At 35.1% G+C, this 21,291-nt stretch overlaps 1 protein-coding gene across 1 annotated transcript in view; it reads left to right on the top strand.

Moving 5' to 3' along the window:
- limch1b (LIM and calponin homology domains 1b) overlaps window positions 1–21,291 on the top strand; it is a 222,106-nt gene that overhangs the window by 97,961 nt on the left and 102,854 nt on the right. The window contains exons 4-6 of the mRNA XM_056472848.1: window positions 6,056–6,159; window positions 12,409–12,439; window positions 14,503–14,613. Of these exons, the coding sequence (XP_056328823.1) occupies window positions 6,056–6,159; window positions 12,409–12,439; window positions 14,503–14,613 (246 nt within the window). The remainder of the gene's footprint in view (window positions 1–6,055; window positions 6,160–12,408; window positions 12,440–14,502; window positions 14,614–21,291) is intronic.

Genomic DNA, 21,291 nt, shown 5'->3' with positions numbered 1-21,291 from the left:
ATTTCTGACCTTCAGAAGGAACTACAACTGCACTTTAAAGATTTTGTGAAATTAAAAATATATACAGAATTTAGTTTGTAAGCTCACATTGCACTTCTTGAGGTCAATAATTAAGCAGTTCATGCTAATCCACAGTAAATCTGAGGATCTAAAGCTATCTTATGGCAATTCGTAACTTTTTGTTTCAGTGGCTGCTAATTCGTATGAATTTGTACGATCTCATTCGAACAGTTTAGTACAATTTGACAGTAGAACACAATAAAGGAAAGTCCAAAAACATAAAATAAAAAATAAATAAATAAACCAAAAAGCATCCCATTAGTGGGATGGAAAATGTGTTCTGTTTGAATAGCTTTTTACACTATAAAAACTATTTTTAAATGTTGTAAATAGAGCTTTTTAGATTACAACATGCACTCACCAGCGACTTTAGGTACTGCTGTCTAACTGTTCGTTAACACAAATTTCTAATCAGCCATTCACATGGTAGCAACTCAATACATTTATGCATGTAGACATGGTCAAGACGATCTGCTGCAGATCTTAGCTGATAGAAAGGCAACAGTAACTCAAATAACCACTCGCTACAACCGAGATACGCAGAAGAGCGTCTCTAAATGCACAACACAAAACCTTGAGGCGGATAGGCTACAGCAGCAGACCACACCGGGTACCTCTCCTGTCAGCTAAGAACAGAAAACTGAGACTATTGAGGAATTAAGGAATTGCACAGGCTCACCAAAATTGGACAATAGAACATTAAAAAAATGTTGTTTGGTCTGGTGAGTCTGGATTTCTGCTACGACATTCAGATGGTAGGGTCAGAATTTGGCATCAACAACATGAAAGCATGGATCCATCCTGTCAACAGTTCAGGCTGGGGGTGGTGGTGTAATGGTGTGGGCGATATTTTCTTGGCACAGTTTAGGCCCATTAGTACCAATTGAGCATCGTGTCAACGCCACAGCCTACCTGAGTATTGTTGCTGACCATGTCCATCCCTTTATGTCCACAGTGTACCCATCTTCTGATGGCTACTTCTAGCAGAATAATGCGCCATGTCATAAAGTGTGAATCATCTCTGACTGGTTTCTTGAACATGAAAATGAGTTCACTGTGCTCAAATGGCCTCCACAGTCACCAGAACTCAATACAATAGAGCACCTTTGGCATGTGGTGGAACGGGAGATTTGCATCATGGATGTGCAGTCGACAAATCTGCAGCAACTGCGTGATGCTATCATGTAAATATGGACCAAAATCTCTGAGGAATATTCAATCACCTTGTTGCCACATCCTTGTTGCCACAAAGGATTAGGGCAGTTCCAATAGCAAAAGGGGGTCCGACCCAGTACTTGTAAGGTGTACTTAATAAAGTGGCCGGTGAGTCTATATAATCTAATAATAATAACAATAACATACTGTTAATTCTACATAACATTTAAATGTGTTACTTTCTAATTGTTGCATTCTTCACCATATGTCTACACCAAAAACCAAGCAGTCTTTTTAAAGTTCTAACAAATAGTGGAAATTCAGGATTTAATACTGCCAGATGTAGTCAGTCCAAAACTGATGTTTGTGAATATTCACTGGATGGTTAGATTACAAGTTTTAGGAAATAAAGAATAAAAAATATTGTGAAAATAAGTGGTCAAACATTTATTGTTATTGTGATTAATTAATTAATTAATTAATTAATTAATTAATTAATTAATTAATTAATTAATTAATTAATTAATTAATTAATTAATTAATTAATTAATTAATTAATTAATTAATTAATTAATTGATTGATTGATTGATTGATTGATTGATTGATTGATTGATTGATTGATTGATTGATTGATTGATTGATTGATTGATTGATTGATTGATTGATTGATTGATTGACTAGTAAATGACATACCGGAAGAAATGTTAACTAGTGGGAGAAATCACAAAAAAATCCTTTGTGTCAAGGCAAAATGTTTACCTGCTACACACCTTCCAGGAGTGAGTGTGAAAGTTTTGATCAATCCACCTGGAAACATAGTGCTGTATTTGTGTAGGAATCAGTTACAATGAGCACTTCTAGGGAAGAATTGGTCTCTGGATTTGTTTATGGATTTGAGAAGCTTTTCTTGGCTTTTATACTGATAGTCAAATGTCTGGCTCTGAAGACCAAGGCGATTCCTAGATCCCTGAGGATGGCAATAAGTAGAGTGTAATAGTAGTGCAGAGATCTGTGTTTGTCTGTGAGTGGGTGTGCCTGAGACATTAACTCTATGCTGTATCATTGTCATGTATGTCAGTGTTTTCAGGATTTCTTTCTTTCTTTATTTTTTATAATTTGCACAAAGCTTTATGTGAATTCTGTTCAAATCAGAATGCCATTTTTCAAGTGAAAACATTGAAGACGAGGAGATGAGTAATAACAATGAAGAAAATATATGAATTGTCAATGCAATGTCATTGTAGACCTTCATGGTAAATAATACAGGGATTCCATTGGTTTTGCAACCATTTTATCTAATGAGTTTTGTGATAAGCCAGGGCTGAAACCTAGGTTTGGAAAGGTCAAGTTTCTAAAACCTCTGTTTTATAAAAATTTTCTGTTATATCGTTCCTATGGTATATGTAAGATTTTTTTTTTTTACCATTTTTTATGACAACAGTATCTCCAGCAGAAAAGATATTCAAAGATGCCGTTTTTTAAAATAATGAAGACAGCAGAAGTAAATGATTTATTTGAATTATGTAGCCTGACATGTTTACTGTTACAAAATATTATAAATATTTCAAAAATGTTTGTTTTTTACCCAGACACTTAAAAAGTAATCACAATACCGTCAAACCGTGATATTTTTATCCAAGATTATCATACCGTCAGAGTCATATAGCGGTTTTATAACTACTAGAATGGACATAGTAATTGTTCTGACTGTTTTTATATTCACATGCATTCAAAGCTTCTATTAATATTTTTGAATTAAGCTTACAATGTCTGTCGTCATATTTTATGAAGTTGTTACCCTAAAAAGTTACCCTAAAAATACCTATATTTTTATATTACAATCATATGCCAGAAAAGCTGGTGGTTCATTCCATTATGGCATCCCCTGAAAAATTGAGACAGTCCTCGCTGCAGCCTGCAGCTTGGTGACGGACTGGACTAGGTCAACTCCGTAATGCATGAATGCCTACACCTCCCCCTCCCTTAAACCCAACCACCACAGTATGGGTGTTACCTTAGGGCGTACTCACACTATGCTATCCGAACCATGCCCAGGCACGTTTCCCGGTGCATTTGACAAGTGTGAGTGCTCCGAATCTGGCTAGGCACAGTTCAGTAGGCCGGTCCTTGCCCGGTTGGAAGAGGTGTGCCAGAGCACAGTTCGATTGGGCTTTGGCGCGGTACGCTTGTAGTGTGAGTGCAAATCGCGTCTGAGGCCAAAACTGAAGACACAGCGTCACTTTTAAGGGACTGTTTCTTATGGATTTATTCATCATTCTTACTGTTCAATAAATGTGAACTGTCATAGTCTATTAAAGACACAAACCCCGCACCGCACGACAGCTGCACCATCAGTGAACTTCCTAATAGCTGCAGCACGAGGACTTTTATGATTATTTATAAGCGTCAAAAGTTGCTGATCTGGGGTGTGTTTCCCAAACAAAAACATAACATAACTCGCGGCTGAACTATCATAGTATGATACATCGTTTGGGAAAAGAACGATGTAGTGATGAGCGTTTTCCAAAACCCGGAGTTTCTCTGTCACAGATTCATCGTTTGAACCAAGTTAGTTATAGCATAAAACGCCCATAATGATGCTCTAAATAGGGTGGAGTAACTACTTTAGCGAAGAACCCCATAATTTATTTACGCAAATTATATTGTTTTACATGCACATGCATTTTTTTAAAAATCCAATATTAGCTTTGGTAAAAACATTCCTTATTAATTATAATGTATGTAAACACAATACATATAGAGCCTATGTTTCCTTTACAAATAATATTGAGAACATTAAATATTCTATTCTAAAAAATAAAATCACTTACAAAAGCTAACACGTATTCTAATCTCATATATGAATTTAATTTAAAATTAAATAAATAAATAAATGATGAGGCTAAGAAATGAAATTTAATATGTATTATTTATTAGGAAATGAAAAAAAAATCCTACTAATGATAATGGTGATGATGATGATGAGGATGATGATGATGATGATGATGATGATGATGATGATGATGATGATGATGATGATGATTATTATTGTTATTTTTATTATCATTAAGTAGGATATTATTTATTTATTTATATATTTATTTATTTTTTTATTTTTTTTTAGAAGTACACTTTTACAATTTGACACATTTAAACCACTGCAGAAATGTTCTAACCCACAGGCACATGTCACATACGGTACAGATACTTAATAAATAACCTACTATAAATTAAAAGCATTAAAGTATGCTATGTTTTTGTTTTCACAAGCGTTGGAGACGTAACAAATTCTGCTTTTAAATGATAGGTCACCTATAGCTTTCGTCATGAGCCATGGCTGTGTTCAAAATGACATCAATGTTTTCAAAATGCACTGCGAAGGGAGCGCAATTGTAAACATGAAGATCGCTAAAACTGAAAGCAGCTTACACCTAATAGAGATGACTTTAATGCTTTTTTAAAATCATTTCAGGTTTAAATGTTAGAATGTTCTAAATGAATAGGGCATTCATTTGAATTTGGGGGGTAACATGGAATAGAACACAGCCAGGTACTATGCTTCTAACTACAGCTCTAGAGGTGTAGTCTCAAGCGTACAAGTTCACAAATATTTGTTGGAAAGACAGATTTGGGAAACGCCAAATCAATGAACTATGTTTGTAGCAACGCAACTTGCGACCTTAGTTGGCTAACGATGGTTTTTCGGAAACACACCCCTGTTCTGTAAAATATTTGACTGCATGTCACTGCATCCCAAACAACTAAAATGATATAACTAAAGCAATGTCCAGTGTGCTGAGCGAGATTGCTTCTCTTCTGTTAAACTGAACAGCGCATCATCGATGACGTAATTGTGCTCTGGCTCGGATACAATGTGAGTGCAGGCCGTCTGGGGAGAGGGAAGGGGGGACAAGCGTTCTTTGACATGGTTCAAGGCAACTGTACATAGTGTGAGTACATCCTTAGTAAACGGTACCAAGTCCACTACATAGTGGACCTGGTCCAGTACATCATCAAGTTTACAGACTGCAGTGAGGACATTCTGGAAAAATCAGGGAGTAGACTGAAGGATAATGAATGGCTGAATGTTTGTTAATAAAAGTAATTGTAAACATCAAATTCTCTCTCTCTTTTTTCAAAAACTAGGTTAAATCAAGAATCACTGTTGATTTTAATTAAAATGTAAGGATGTTGGGTTGATTTTGTAGTGAATGAGGAGTTTTTATAAACGAATTGATCTCAATAATATAGTGCTGTAAATTGGTTTTAATAATTGCTGTAATTAAGTTGTTTGTAAATAAACCCCTCTCAATCTCTCTATCTCTCTCATTCTCACACACACATGGGCGTGAGATAAAAAGTTGTGTCCTTCCGAAACAACAGAGGGACAACAATCACTTGGGCCAGGAAGCTGTGCCACCCTTCCAGGTCCGCTGAAGAGAGAGAGAGAGCGAGAGTAGAAGAGAGAAAGTAAAGGGAGGGTTCAGGGCTCTTTCACAGGAGCTGGGAACCAGAGAGTAGAACAGAGCGGATAACAGAGCTCAGGTTGCAGACTTCAACAAAAGAACCCAAATCACCTGAAAGAAAGAGAGAGAGAGAGAGAGAGAGAGAGAGAAACATTCCTGCACCTGAGGTAGAGTGAGCCTTCAACTAGAAGAGAGAGAGTGAGAGAGAGACGCAGGCAGTGTGTGCCCAAAACCACTGGCGTCGATTTGCCTCCCTCTTGCTCTTTAACGGTGTGTGTGTGTGTGTGTGTGTGTGTGTGTGTGGTTAGTGTTGGCGCAGCGTTCATACAGGATCCACTCACGTGTGCATGTGTGTGTGTTTGTGTGTGTTCAGGATAATGTGGCGCTCTTCCTGAAGGGTTGTGAGGAGTTTGGTTTGAAGGGCTCGCAGTTGTTTGATCCTGGAGATCTACAGGACACCTCCACACGCACCAACAAGTAAGATCAACCTCTCATTACACTCTGATCATGTGAATGTGTGTGTTTGTGTACATCTATGTGCTTGTTTACTTAAAAGTGCTGTTTTTTAGTGAGGCTTTGGCTTAATTTCGGAATGCAGTAATACAGTATGGTTGAAGAGTGGAGCTTGAAAGTGTTTCTTCATGCACTGTAAACAATGGAGCTTTAAGTTGTAAATTGAACAGTTATGATGGAAGTATTTTTTTTACAAGAAATTCAGTTGTTCTGCTCGCCGTTTCTGTGTAATTGTTCAATACATTAGCAATTAAATAAAATGTATCTGTTCCTTTTTTTGTTATTGTTGTAAAAACAAGTTAATTAAAAACTGATTGATGGCTTCAAAATACAGTCTGATCATGCTACAGTGTAGATGTATTTTAATAACATCTGATGTTATCAGCTTGTGTGGTTTTATGTGTGGGAATTGATGTAAATGTTGAGGTTTTGCTTAATTCTCATTCACAGAAAAATCCGAGAGGTCTGTTTGAGCTATATTTAAACCAAATGATGCTCTTCATTGTGTTCTACTAGTAACAGATATTCTGAATGCTATGCGCTTTATGTTAATGGGTCACTTTTGTGCACTGCTTGTTATAAGCTTACTTTGATGGCGAAAACTGTTTTTCCCACCATTATCTGACACTTAAAGGAATAGTTCACCCAAATCAAGAATGCTATTCATTTTCCACAGCTCTATGACTTAAAAAATTATTTTAAAAATGTATAATAAAAATAAATTCATATATAAAAATTGCTATTGATGTTCCAATCAATGTTCCACCACTCTATGCCTAATAATAATAATAATAATAATAATAATAATAATAATAATAATAATAATAATAATAATAATAATAATAATAATAATAATAATAATAATAATAACAATAATAATAATAATAATAATAATAATAATAATAATGATAATTACACCAACAGATAAGCAAATAAATTCAATTCAATTCATATTTATTTGTATAGCGCTTTTACAATGTAGATTGTGTCAAAGTAGCTTCATATAAAAGATTATAGTGAATTGAAACAGTGTCAGTTTTCAGAGTTTAAGTTCAGTTCAGTTCAGGTCAATGTGGTGTAATATTTACTGCTGAGAGTCCAAACACTGAAGAACAAATCTATCGATGCGCAGCTTTACAAGTCCCGAACTATGCAATCCAGTGGCGACACCAGCAAGGAAAATACTTCACCAATTGGTAAAGTGAAGGATAAAAAGCCTTGAGAGAAACCAGGCTCAGTTGGGCACGACCATTTCTCATATGGCCAAATGTCTTGTGCAGAGCTGCAGCCTAGGCGCCGGAGGCTGGAGAACGCTGGACGTCAGTGAAGACTCATCTGTCCCTGGAGTGTCACAGGAATCAGATGCATGCTCTCGCATAGTCCTCCATGACCACCACAGCAGCTGCTCAGGATACGGCCTGGTTCGGGATTGTGGAAACCTTGGGATCATCTCTTCACAGTTCTTGGATCGCATCAGTGGCGCTGCATAATCTCTGGGGGCCTCGGGATGAGTATCCCTTAGGTGGAAATAGAGAATAAAGAGAATAATTAGCGTAGCTGCTGTTTATAGTGTGTATAAACGAGATGCGTGGAACACATTTATGCATCATACCGCTATGTAATGCATTGTGTGTATGCTTTACTAAAAAGATAGGTATTTAATCTAGTTTTGAACTGCGAGAGTGTCTGAGCCTCGGACATTATCAGGAAGGCTATTCCAGAGTTTAGGAGCCATAAATGAGAAGGCTCGACCTCCTTTACTTGACTTTGCTATTCTAGGTATTACCAAAAGCCCTGAGTTTTGAGATCTTAAAGAGCGGATTGGAATATAGACAGGAGGTTGGTTAGATAAACAGGAGCTAGATTATTTGTATAGGTAAGAAGTTATATTTTAAAATCAATACGAAACTCGTTCTGGCAGCTGCATTTTGTACTAGCTGAAGTTTATTAATAGAGGATGCTGGGCAACCAGCGAACAGAGCATTACAGTAATTCAGCCTAGAAGTCATAAAAGCATGAACTAGCTTTTCTGCATCTGAGATGGATAGCATACTTCATAATTTAGCGATATTTCTCAGATAAAAGAAGGCTTTCTTACACTCAGTTAGCTTAGTTCAGTTAAATAAATATATTTTTTTAAATAAATGCTATACAAGTTCCACAGCTCTATGCTTTAAAAACAACAATACTAATAATAAATTAAACAAACAAACGAATAAATAAATAAATAAATATCTCTGAGATAAATAAATAAATCTCTGAGCCCAAATTTATATGTTAGGGAAAAATATTAAATTACATGATCAAAAATAGAAAAAAAAAAAAAAATATATATATATATATATATATATATATATATATATATATATATATATATATATATATATATATATATATTAAAATGTTGTAGGTTGCAATTTTTTTTTGCAATAATTTGCATGAATTTAAATGTATTATGTTTCCATTGTTAAAGATGTTCTGTGACTAAAAAATTATTTTAATAAATATATCTGTTTTGTTCAAATGCACCTATATATTACCCATATTCACTGAGAAATGGATTAAAATATTCATTTTCAAAATTGGGTGTATTCATTTATGCTGAGCACTGTACATATGCATATAACAATATGCACATACATAATTACCTATATGTACACCACAAAAACTTGCAAACACATAAGATTGCTATATCTCTTCTAATTACCATTCACTTAAATGAGGATGTCTTTATATTCTATACACTGTAGATCAACCATTTTTCTCAAACCTTCCTGAAAATATCCGTCTTAATCCTCAACATATATGTCTCATAAATGTTTTTCCATTACAGGAATTTCATTATTATTATCAGTTATCTTAAACCACTGCTTACGTTTCAACGTTGAGTTCCTTGTTATAGTCTTTTTGCATGCCAGAGGAACAATCTTACACAAATATTGGTCACCTCTGTGTTCTTAATATCTCTCATAAACAAAAAATAATGCAGTCCTAGGAACTTTGTATCCAAACACCTCAGAAATAATATCTGCACATCATCCTAAATGGTTGAATTTTCCCACAGTTCCGGAAGATATGAAAAAATCTGTTTATTTTACAGTATTCTCATTTTTGTTATTTTTTTTTTTCTAATTTAATAAATGTAATATACACTTGACTATATTGAGCCATTTTGCTCTCTAAGATGCCAGCAATGGCTTTCAAAAAGTCCATATCAGTTGACCACTGTATAATTACTTTGATGTAAAACAATAGAAGTCTGTGTTTGTCCTCCTCACTTTGATAAGTATCGTGTAGACTCCATGACCTCATTAACAGGATTCAAGGGTATACAGGCTTCTTCCATTTTGCTTTTGTGTTGTTGTTTTTCTCAAAGCCACAACGTGCTGATATGAAACAGAGGTGTGTTTGTCCAGCACACAGTCTGTCTTCTCGGATGTCCTGCTCAGAGTTCAGGAGTGTGCTTGTGAGGGATAAGTCGTCAGGCATGAGGAGACTGCGTTTCTGAGACTGCACACTGAAACTACTGTAAATCTCAGAGATCGTCTTGCTTACAGGACTGGTTTTGTCAGACTAGGTGGACAAGCCAGATTGAATTTCACTTCTGCTCTCTTTGTTAGTGCATGTGGTTTTGCTTGGGTCAGATCGACAAAGTTTTGAATAGGGCTATGAATATGACAATACTGTATATATGTATGTATATATATGTGTATATATATGTGTATATATATGTATATACATATATATATAAAAATGAAAAAATGAAGTGCTTTGAATACTTTCTGGATGCACTGTAGCTTGTGTGTCGTTTGGGTCTGTAGTATTGTTTGTTAGTTTTTTTGGTCTGGAGCAAAAAAATAAATAAAATAAACAATTACTGTCTCTAGTTGGACTATTAATCCTAAATAGTATTCAAAAATAGAATTAGTGTGTTCCAAATCTTGGTTAATGTTTAAATGAGTATTCCAAAGTTACACAGCCGGTCGAGAAATTCTCCAACTGCAAATATTGCCCACAATACATTGCACTTTGATTATGATTTTTATTAGAACTACAACTGCTAGTAAAAAATGTTAACAAACTACAAACATGGCAGATTGCATGTTTGTCTGGAATTTTTAGATGTTCATAAGACTAAATCTTTCTCATTTATGGCGGCTGGCCAGTGTGATGGCATGTATCGTTACAAAGGAATAATTTGTCAAAAGTAATAGATTTTTATTCTGTGTATATACCGCAGGGTAAATAAGTGGGAGTAGCTAACTCACATGTAGTGTGTGTGAGTGCTGACTGGTGCACTTGTAGTAGCAATCTGATATGAACTTTTATCTGTGATTTAGAGTAACTGCATTGGATTACAACTGCAAATGTGAGTACAGAATAACTCAGTGTACAATATCCCTCAGTACAGTCACTTGTACTGTAGCACTACATTTTCTGCCAACTAACAGCCCCCAGATCCTAATGCCCGACCAGTAATACGACTGATGCACTTGGGCAGCTTCAAGCCTTAGACTGGAAAAAAGAAAGTAAAATAAACAAATAATATGAAATTATGTCATAAAATGCTTGGTCTTGTTTGATAAGGATTGAATGTGACACCAATAATACAGAGCTTAATCCAGTATCTATCTGCTCTGTTAATTCTTTTATTTATTGCTCCTAAGCGACCTCGCGCTGGGTCCTAGTGCCTTCCCCATGATAAATATATTCAGGGGCTACTGTTACAGTAATAAAACTTTAAAAAAGAAAAAGAAAATGTTAGTTATAACTAGGAGCATCAGTTGAGGTCATACAATCTAGGATTGTGGGACAGTTAAAGGGAATAAAAATCTAAAACTGGACTATCACTGTAAACTAACCTTTAAATGAATACTTCTCAAAAAAAAAAAATAAAAAATCACAGACAGAAAAGATATCGCCATTAGCTCAAGCAAAACAACTCTGACAATGAGCAAATATGCAATGTTGTGCATCCCTACTATATTTAATAACATATTTAATAACTGCATTCAACATGTAGTATATATTATATACAGTTCAAATAAGTTAATTTTAATTGAACTGCACCCACTAATAGTTCTCAAAAAAAGTTTATAATGATGTATTTGAAAGAAATGTAAGAATTAATAATAAAAAAAGTTTTATTTTGTCTAAATATTTCATGACATTGTCTGATATCCAGTTAATTATTCTGTCTTATCATTATTGTTTGTTGATTTATACTAGTGATTTATACAATTTGCATGTTAAAACGTTTAATGAAAAATATATACAATTAATGATTAACAGTTATGTAATAACCAATTTTTATAATATTACCAGTTTTATTCAAATGGATATGAAAAGGTGCTTAAGTTCAAACAGAAGATCTTTTCGTCATTTATTTAGCCTCAGCTACAGTACATTCAATATATACTATAACCTCAAGGGATGTATTTAATTGTCTGAAAATCTGCATGTGTCTGTATGCATGTCTGCACACACCTGTACCGGCCTGTCTCTTTCCATACCTCTCTCTCTCTCTCTCTTTCTCTCATATCTCATCTATCACACTTTCCACTGGATCGCAGACAAATCTATGAAATGAGCGCAGAACTGAAGTATGTAGCTACTCATCTTGTTGAAGGAAACAATAAACACTTTATGACAGTTGAAGGCAGAGAGAAAGACAGAAGGTGCTATCAGAAGAATGATCTAATACATATTGGAATCTGTCATGTGGTGTCGACCTAATCCCATCTTACAGGAGGAACACTTAGAAAAACAGGCTGTCCTGTGATTCGACAGACATGAAGGAAAGCAGAAAGCACTCTCTGTCTCTTTCTCTCCTGCTGTTTTTTATTTTTAATCATTTATTTTAAATTAAAAGTTACGATAGAGAAAAGAAACGTAAAAATGCCAGCAATGGTCGATGTTTAGAGATGATCAAATAACTTGAGAGAAGCACAGTCATTTAATGTGGTTTTTGGGCTGGTCAGATCTTCAGTGTTTACATTTTTAACACATTTCCACAGCCTGTAAGTCAAGTCACGCCAGTCAAAACACTCCACACTGGGTTCCCAATAATAATGCATGCTTTTGAAGACATGACCTGGTGTTAGAGTACATTGTTGGGTCTTTTGATTTATTTGTGTTTCAGCTACTTTTCGTTTAGATATTTTTGATCATTAAGGGGTTGCATTAAACTTTTTTATTCTCTTTCTCTTTCAGAAATCCAGACAACAACAAGAAATTAAAAAATGTAAGTAACATCAATTGAATCAATCTGATGCTTACAAGCAAGATTTCCCATGTGCTGTTAAATGGAGAGAACATATTTTTAAACAATAGTTTTAATAACATTTTCTTATCATTTACTTTGCCATGATGATAGTACATAATATTTTTGTTATTTGGCAAGATGCTAGTATTCAGTCTAAAGTGCATTTCAAAGGCTTAACTATGTTATCAAGGTTAACTAGGCAAATTAGGTTAATTAGGCAAGTCATTGGACAACAGTGGTTTGTTCTGTAGCCAATCGATAATATATATATATATATATATATATATATATATATATATATATATATATATATATATATATATATATATATATATATATATATATATATATATATATATATATATATATATATATATATATATATATATATTTAGCTTACCCAATTCACCTGTACCACATGTCTTTGGACTGTGGGGGAAACCGGAGCACCCGGAGGAAACCCATGCGAACGCAGGGAGTAGAAGACTTTCATCAGAAGAAAAAATATTATAGAGAAATACTGTGAAATTCCCCGTGTTCACCTGGGTTTCCTCCGAGTGTTCCAGTTTCCCCCCACAAGTCCAAAGACATGTGCTATAGGTGATTTGAATAAACTAAATTGTCCATAGTGTATGTGTGTGAATGAGTGTGTATGGGTGTTTTTCAACACTGGGTTGTGGCTGGAAGGGCATCTGCTGCGTAAAACATATGCTGAAATAGTTGGCGGCTCATTTTGCGGTGGCAACCTCTGAAATAGAGTTTAAGCCGAAGGAAAATTAATGACTAAATACTGTGAAATTAGTTTTGTTCTGTTAAACATGACTTGTTATATAATATTTGAAAAATAATAAAAAATTCTAAAGAATTCTATTAATTTAGCTTAATAATTATTTTAATAATTTAACTGGATATAGATAGCCTACTAAACATTTTGTTATTAATAGAAAATTAATAGAATTAATAGAAAGAGAAATTACTTAATATACATCTAATAAATAGTAATTTCACTGTAATGATCACTATTGTTTTTCACTATAGTGCTGGGTTGTTGCTGGAAGGGTATCCACTGTGTAAAACAAATGCCAGAGTAGTTGGTGGTTCATTCTGCTGTGGTGCCTCCTGATAAAACAGGGACTAAGCTGAAATAAAATGAACAAATGAATATGCCATGTGGGATATTACTGTGAAATTAAAGTGTGTGAGACCTCAGATTGATTAATAGCTGTTGGGAATTTACAAGATTGATAAGATGTCACGTTATAACTGTGATATTGTCTGTGCTGTAAACCAGTGTGTCTACAATTAAGACAAAACATTTGAGAAATATGAAATGAAGAAAAAAAAACATTTTGCAGTATCAAAATTCTAATTTTGGTTAGTTTGTATGTTTAGAAACTACTGGAAGTGGATTAGAGCAAAAGTCTTTAAATTGAAACAAAAAAGACCATGCTCACTATTACAATAAGTGACCCTGGACCACAAAACCATTTACAAGAGTTACTTTATATTGAGGTTTATACATCACCTAACATGTTTAATAAATAAGCTTTCTGTTGATGCATGGTTTGTTAGCATAGGACAAAATTTGGCTGAGATACAACTATTTGAAAACCAGAAATAATGAGAAAATTACCCTTAAAGTGGTCTCAATTTAGCACATTACTACTCCAAAAATGAAGTTTTGATATATTTGCAGTAGGAAATGTACAAAAAATGTTCATAGAAGATGATCTTTACTTAATATTCTTAAGATTTTGTGTTATGGATATCCCTGTGCAACGTAAGACTGACTTTGTGGTCCATGGTTATGTATGTGAAAAACAAGGTGAATACTTATGTCACGTGCAATTTTCTAAACAGGAGTCTTGTGGTATGCTGTCTTCTTTTCCAGGCAGGGTTTAAAAAAATGTAACAAGCTAAAAAATTTAAGCGAGTTATACCGAAACACCAACAAAGAGCCTAAATTCCACATAGACAGTATTGAATGTTGTGATAACCCACTAAGACAGTGACTGAGGGATATTTTGACTATGTTCATTCAGGTTCTGATCACTATCTACTGGCTGGGCCGAGCAGCCAATAGCAGCGCCACATACAACGGGCCCACCCTGGACCTGCACGAGTTTGAGGGACTGCTGTCACAGATGAGAAAGGTAAAAACAAACCAAAACCACTTAATATATTGTTCATTCATCAATGCCAAGATTGGTGACATGTGCTTATGACGATCTGCTGATCTTATAAACAGCACATTTTTAGTTTGTCATAAAGCCTCAGCTTTATACAGTAGTAGACCAAAGTTCCATATAGTTTGTAGGATTTATTTTTTGACAGGATACATTGTAAAAAATAAATCCGTAAAATTTACGGTAAAAAACCTGCAGCTGTGGTTGCCAGTATTTTACTGCTAAAAATACGGTACAAGCAGTAAAAGTAATTGATAATTTTTACAGTAAACTACCATATTTCATAAATTTATAGATGTAATCTGACTGTATGTTAAATTACCAACATCTATGCATCTTTTGTTACGCAGTTAGACACCTTAATACAGCCATATTCAGGTGGTGATGAGAAAGTTACATATTGAACCAAAGCTCATCACAAACAACTTTTTCCACAAGTAGAAAAGTGTATACGTATATAGAAGGTGCTCAGTGTCATTTACACAGCTACTAAACACCAGTATGGTAACACGCATAAAAATAAAGTCATGAAATAAACATTGTTCATCAACATTACATGTGACATAGACCTCTAATGTACATAACTGAAGGAGAAACAACTAAAAAAATCCACAGTAATGTCAACAAAAAGCTATAAAAAGCGATGTGCCATGCAGGGAATTCTGGGAAAGTCAATTTACGGTTATTTACCGTATATATTAAGGAAGCATACTGTTAACCAGGTTACGGATTTTTACCGTAGCATTTTTACAGTATTTTTTACCATTGAATGACAGCCTTTTTTCTGCTTTAATGCTACCCAACAGTGTATTTGCTCTATCTTTTCTCAAAGATTGTGCTAATATATGCAGCATATTTGTGTTTTTTATTATATCACAGCTATGGCTCTCTTGGGTTGTTTAAAAGTGAACAGGTTGTGAAATTTAGGTTGCGCAGTGTTAAAGTATTGCGTACGAATGAACATTTTAGAAAAGATCATTGGAAAATATAACATTTTACTCTGTCTGTCTTTTAAATACACAAGCACATTGTCAGAACTTTTCTTTTCTTTACTTTGAAAAGGACTGCCGTGTATATCCCCTGATGGCTGTTGTGAAGTCTCTGTGCTCCATATGATTGGCTTATTGCTGTTCATTTTTACAGAGGAAGTCACTTTAAAACCCCAACCTCCAATTTGATTAGGATCAGAATGAGGGATTATAAATTTTAATTGTTTTTTTTCTGGAAAAGTTGCATAAAAACATGACGCCAAACGCAGGATTAATTAGCAGGATGGTCAGACAAGCAATGGTCAACATAGGAGCAAACAGATACAGGAAATCCAGAGTCGTGGTCTATAAACGGGCAGATGGTCAAAAATCCAAGCAGCAAACAGGAATAAACAAACAAACAAAGCGAGGGTCTAACACGACAAGGCAAAACAAGGAAAACGCGTGGTTATGTTCACTATGTAGTTTAACAATGCTCAGCAACAACTGTGTGTTAGTGTGCTGTATTTATAGTGCAGTAATCAGTCCAAATGCAGCTTCAGCTGTGGGTGTCTAATCAATGGTGACTTGGAGCAGGTAAGTGTGTGTGTGTTGCATGACTGAATCTGTAGTCCCTAAACCAGTAGATTTGTAGTTCATTAGCGATCTGCAGCCACGAGATCGCTAATAATCATAACAGTCATGTTCGTGTAAACATCCAACAACTAGTCTATAATATGTTGATGTCATGCGTGTGCATTGTACATTAAGGGAGGTGTAGATTAAAGGTAAGCACAAACAAACACACTACAATGGCAGAATATGCGTTGTTGTTGCTCAAGTGTCTACTAGCGCTTTATTAGCAAAGTGTAAATTTACTTTACATTAAAACCAAAACCGTAGACACATCATACATACAACACATTCTACATACTCACAAGCAGCAAGCCTCAGATAAGCATCACTTCCTTACAGGTGCTGTTTACTAACAAAGTGCTAAATACTGGCCTGGTATGTATAATCAGCGATGGGGAAAGTTACTTTTGAAAGTAATGCATTATAATATTGTGTTACTCCCCCAAAAAAGTAACTAAGTGTGTTACTTTTGAGTTACTTTTCCTTCCCTGGCTGAGGTTTGATCTCTTTCAGAACTTGCAGGTGTTTTTTTTTTGTAGAGAAGCTCTGCATTTAACAATCACCTACAGTATGTAACCTACACCTTGATTTTCCTTTAAAAAATGTAGGATAAAATTATATTTTGATAGCTTTCTGAGCCCAGAGCTATACATGCTATATATATACAAATTAATGAAAGCATGTAAAGTAATGTTTTTGCTACTTTTGTATATTTTGTGTTATTAGTTAAGTAAATTCACTGTCCATTGAGATAAATATTGCAATAAAGCCTAAGTGTACTTACATTAGATCATTTATATAAGGCAAAAACAGATTTTAAACCTTTAATATGTTTAATAACAAAATGAACAGTAAGACGTTAAAAATCATCCTCAAATCAAAATAAATCTTTGAGGTTTATACATTGAATAAATTACTTCACATGCTTTAACAAATGTGTAAATCGTTTTCCAAAATAGAATAAATTACTATAGAATACTTACTAAATTACAAAACGTAGTCGCTTCAGTAGACAGTCGCTGCATCTTCTCAACAATAAAAGTAATAACCTTTTTTTTTTAGTTGAGTCTAATTAATCATAATTGTTTTACCTGAAGAACGTGAACTGATGTCAATAATTTGTTGTTTAGCTGGAGGTTGAGTGCGGGTGTAGTGCTTCGCATTCAGTTGTGTTTCTTGCAGTTGTCAAGAGTTTTACTTACAGTTAATCTACACTTAACAACAATCCACTTCTTTTCTTCGATGAGTTCAAAATAACATGAATCAATTACCAAAATGTAAGTCTCCAGACTGCCATTGTTTTTGTTTCTGACTGTCTGTAGTGATGACGGGCGACTCACTAATGAATCATTTGTATTTTAACTGGATCTTCTAAGTCATGGGTCTCAGACTCAACCCTAATCAAACACAACTGATTCAAGGTGTTCAAGACTACTAAAGACTATTAAGCAGGTGTGATTTGGAGGTGGTTGGAACTAAACTATGCAGAGCCGTGGCCCTCCAGGAACTGAGTTTGAGACCACTGTTTTAAGTGAACCTGTCGAACCAGTTCATTAAATTAAAATGGTTTGCGTCTTCAGTAAGTACTAATATACCGGATCTCTCCTCTGGCTTGAAATAAACCAATATCCTGAGTTATTCAGTGAGTAGAACAGTAGACTGACTCATCTGCTGTGAAAAACAGACATGATGATGATGATGAGTGCGAGCCGACTGTCTGTTCCCTCGCAGCACACTCTCTCATTGAGTGTGTGATTCAACCATTCCGTCCGCTATATTTTTTGTAAAAGCCAATTAAGCAAGGTAAAAAGTAGCTTGTGTTACATTTTTTAAAAAGTAACTCAAATAATATTACTTATTTTTAAATGTAACACGTTATTGTTATGATCACCAGTTCGCAGGAGAACTACAAATCCACCATATTATGGACGACAACTGCATACATGCACTCCGCTAACACACACCTGTTCCAAGTTCCAGTGATGAGCACACACACAGCCAGAGGATCATTACCAACTGGTTACATGGACTTTAAATTCAGCGCACACACACACACTTTATTGCTGAGTCTTGTTAAACTGTATTGAGACATTACCTTTAACTTATTGGGATTTACTGTGCTCAAATTGCTTCATTTACTCAGATGGATTAAGTTCACAATACTCATTAGGATTAGTTTTTGTCGTGATCAGTTTCCTCAAATTGTTTAAGTTACCTTAACTTTTTGTGTTTTACAGTGTACAAACATAGATGTAAAAGTCAGACACACACGCACACACACACACACACACACACACACACACACACACACACACACACACACACACACACACACACACACACACACACACAAAAGAACTCTACCTTTTAAACCAAATGTTTCACTGTGTGTGTTTAGTAAATCCTGACAGCACGTTTTTGTACTCGATAAAAAAAGAGTGTTCGCACTGGTGCAAGCTGTTAGTCAATCTGGCCCTAAGTGTCTAGTCTTGGCCCAGAGAAAAACACTCCACCTCTGTCCATCATTCTTGAGGTCATTATTGGAAGAGAGCATTTATGGGCTCTTCAGATGGGCTCAGATGACTGGACTCAACCAGGGCTGAGGTCTTTTATAGATCTCCAGGGAGCACAGTGATCTCACATGTACATCAGTGGGCCAAATAATGCCTCTGTTGTTTTGTGCAGTAGATTGTTTTGTACATTCTTAATTATTTATTTGGTCACACTTTATTTTAAGGTTCATTTCTCACCATTAACAAACAATTAACTGTGACTTTTAGCTCAATAAACTCCTAATTTGCTGATTATTAATAGTTATTAAGGAAGTAGTTAGGTATTGGGTAGAATTAGGGATGTAGACTAAGATCATGCAGAATATGTCAGAACAGAACAGCCAATATCTCAATAATAGACAGGTAATAAGCCAATATTTAATAGTGAGAAATGGTACTCAAACTAAATTTTTGCAATCATTTATTTTAATATGCTGTATATTTTTATATCTACCTCAAATTAGGAGGTCTCTTCTGTAGAGTTGTGTAGATCAAAAGCAAACTGATCACATTGATTTAAAAAAAGGCCAATGTGACACAGCCAATGATGTCACTGGCCTGCGATTTATTTTTCCATCATGTCATGTGTCCTTTGCATGAAAAGTGTTTCCCCATCTGGTCAGATCGTCGCAAACAGACAGATGGAGGGCTGGTCTGGGTTCAGTCACAGCGCTGCAGGAGTCTAATGAAAGGCTGGTTTGTGTTTTGGTGACACAGCACAACCTAGTGAAAAAGAGCTGACTGGAGCTGCGCACTGTTATTTCTTTAATCAGAGAACTGCACTTTAAGTGCCTGTGTCTGCCAGTCACAACGATACAGCTTTATAAACCTCACCTATTCTTCAGTTCATCTGTCACATCTCATCCATTCCTGCTCTCCCTGTTCTCTCTGAATAACATTCAAGAAGATCTAATAGTGAGGGTTCTGATTCATCAAGGGAATTTAATCCATTGACAAAAACAGTTTATTCAGCAAACTATTCATAAAAGAAGCCAGAAACAATATGGATGTTTACTGGTATACTAATTATCGTATCTGTCTTCATTACCATTAAAATGCTATTTCAGTTTTAAAGGATTCGTTCACCTAAAATTACAATTTTGTTGTGAATTACTCACATTCATGTTGTTTCAATACCTAAACTTGTTTCAATCCTTAAACAACAATAAGCTTGTTGTTTCAAGATCTAAAGATATTTGTTCATCTTTAAAACACAAATTAAAATAATTTCGATGAAATCCGAGAGCTCCCTTGTCCTCCATAGACAAGAAGCTCAAAGACAACCTAAAACATTGCCAAAACATTCCATGGGATTTCAGTGGTTCGTCTGTAATCATACAAAGTCCTGTGAACAATTTTGTGCACCAAAAAACTATAAAAATGACTTTGTTTACCTGTGTTTCTCATGTCATATCAGGGATTTACTACTGACTATATGACGCTTGTGTGTTGTGCTGCTGACTATTATAGTAAATACATTGCACTGCCCATAGTAAATGCACACCCTGACATGGGAGAAGGATATAGGCAAACAAACTCATATTTACATTTTATTTGCCACACAAAAGTGTTCATGGATGATTACAGTTGATCCACTGAAGTTACATGGATGTTGACAGTGTTTTTGCTTCCTTTTTTGAACTTTGAATGCCTCTGCAATGCCTCATGGCAGTGGTAAGGTTGAGGGCAGAGAGCTCTTGGATTTAATCTAAAATATCCTAATTTGTGTTCCAAAGATGAATGAAGGTCTCAGGGGATTAGAACAACATGAGGGTGAGTATTCATTCAAAGAATTGTAATTTTTTGTGTGTGAACCGATTCTTTAGACAGCTTTAAAAAAGAAAATTTTGTCAGTTTGTTTCAGTGTTGTGTCATTTAAATTTAGTTACAGTTTCAATGCTGCGAAATTCACGTGCCACATGAAACAAAAACTTTGCTAAGGTGGTTTAATAATGATATTAATATGGTATCTGTTAGGGCTGCACGATTAATCAAAAAAGGATCACAATCTCGATTCGACTCTACACACAATCTTAACTCTGCTTTTCTACAATTCAGCCAATTATATATTCAGGAAAAAATCATAAATCAATCGTATTTTCTATACACTGCTCAGCAGTATGGACACCTCCAAATGGTGAGAGTCGCATACTGTATTTATAAGGTATAATTCACCCAAAGATGTCATTTCTGTCTTAATGTAATTCACAATGTGTATTCGCGGCTGCGAAATCACACATGAGCTGATGCACTGTGTGTTTATACTGAGAGGATGCGCAATTGCCTGCCAGTTGTTGTCTTTAGTGAACAGAACCTGCATAGGCTGTGAAAAATAGCTAATAAAGTTGTAAACAATGTTCAGTTTGTTGCACGGAGTGAGCATTTGGGAGCCTTGAGGGAAGTATGATTTGCGTGGATGTTTTATTCCTCAAAGTAACGGCAGCCATGACATGAGCGTACTCGACAGTGAAAGTGAAACTGAAAGAGCG

The sequence above is a fragment of the Danio aesculapii genome, chromosome 14 (genome assembly GCF_903798145.1).
Source record: "Danio aesculapii chromosome 14, fDanAes4.1, whole genome shotgun sequence".
Taxonomy (NCBI): Eukaryota; Metazoa; Chordata; class Actinopteri; order Cypriniformes; family Danionidae; genus Danio; species Danio aesculapii.
This window is presented reverse-complemented; position numbering and strand designations above follow the sequence as displayed.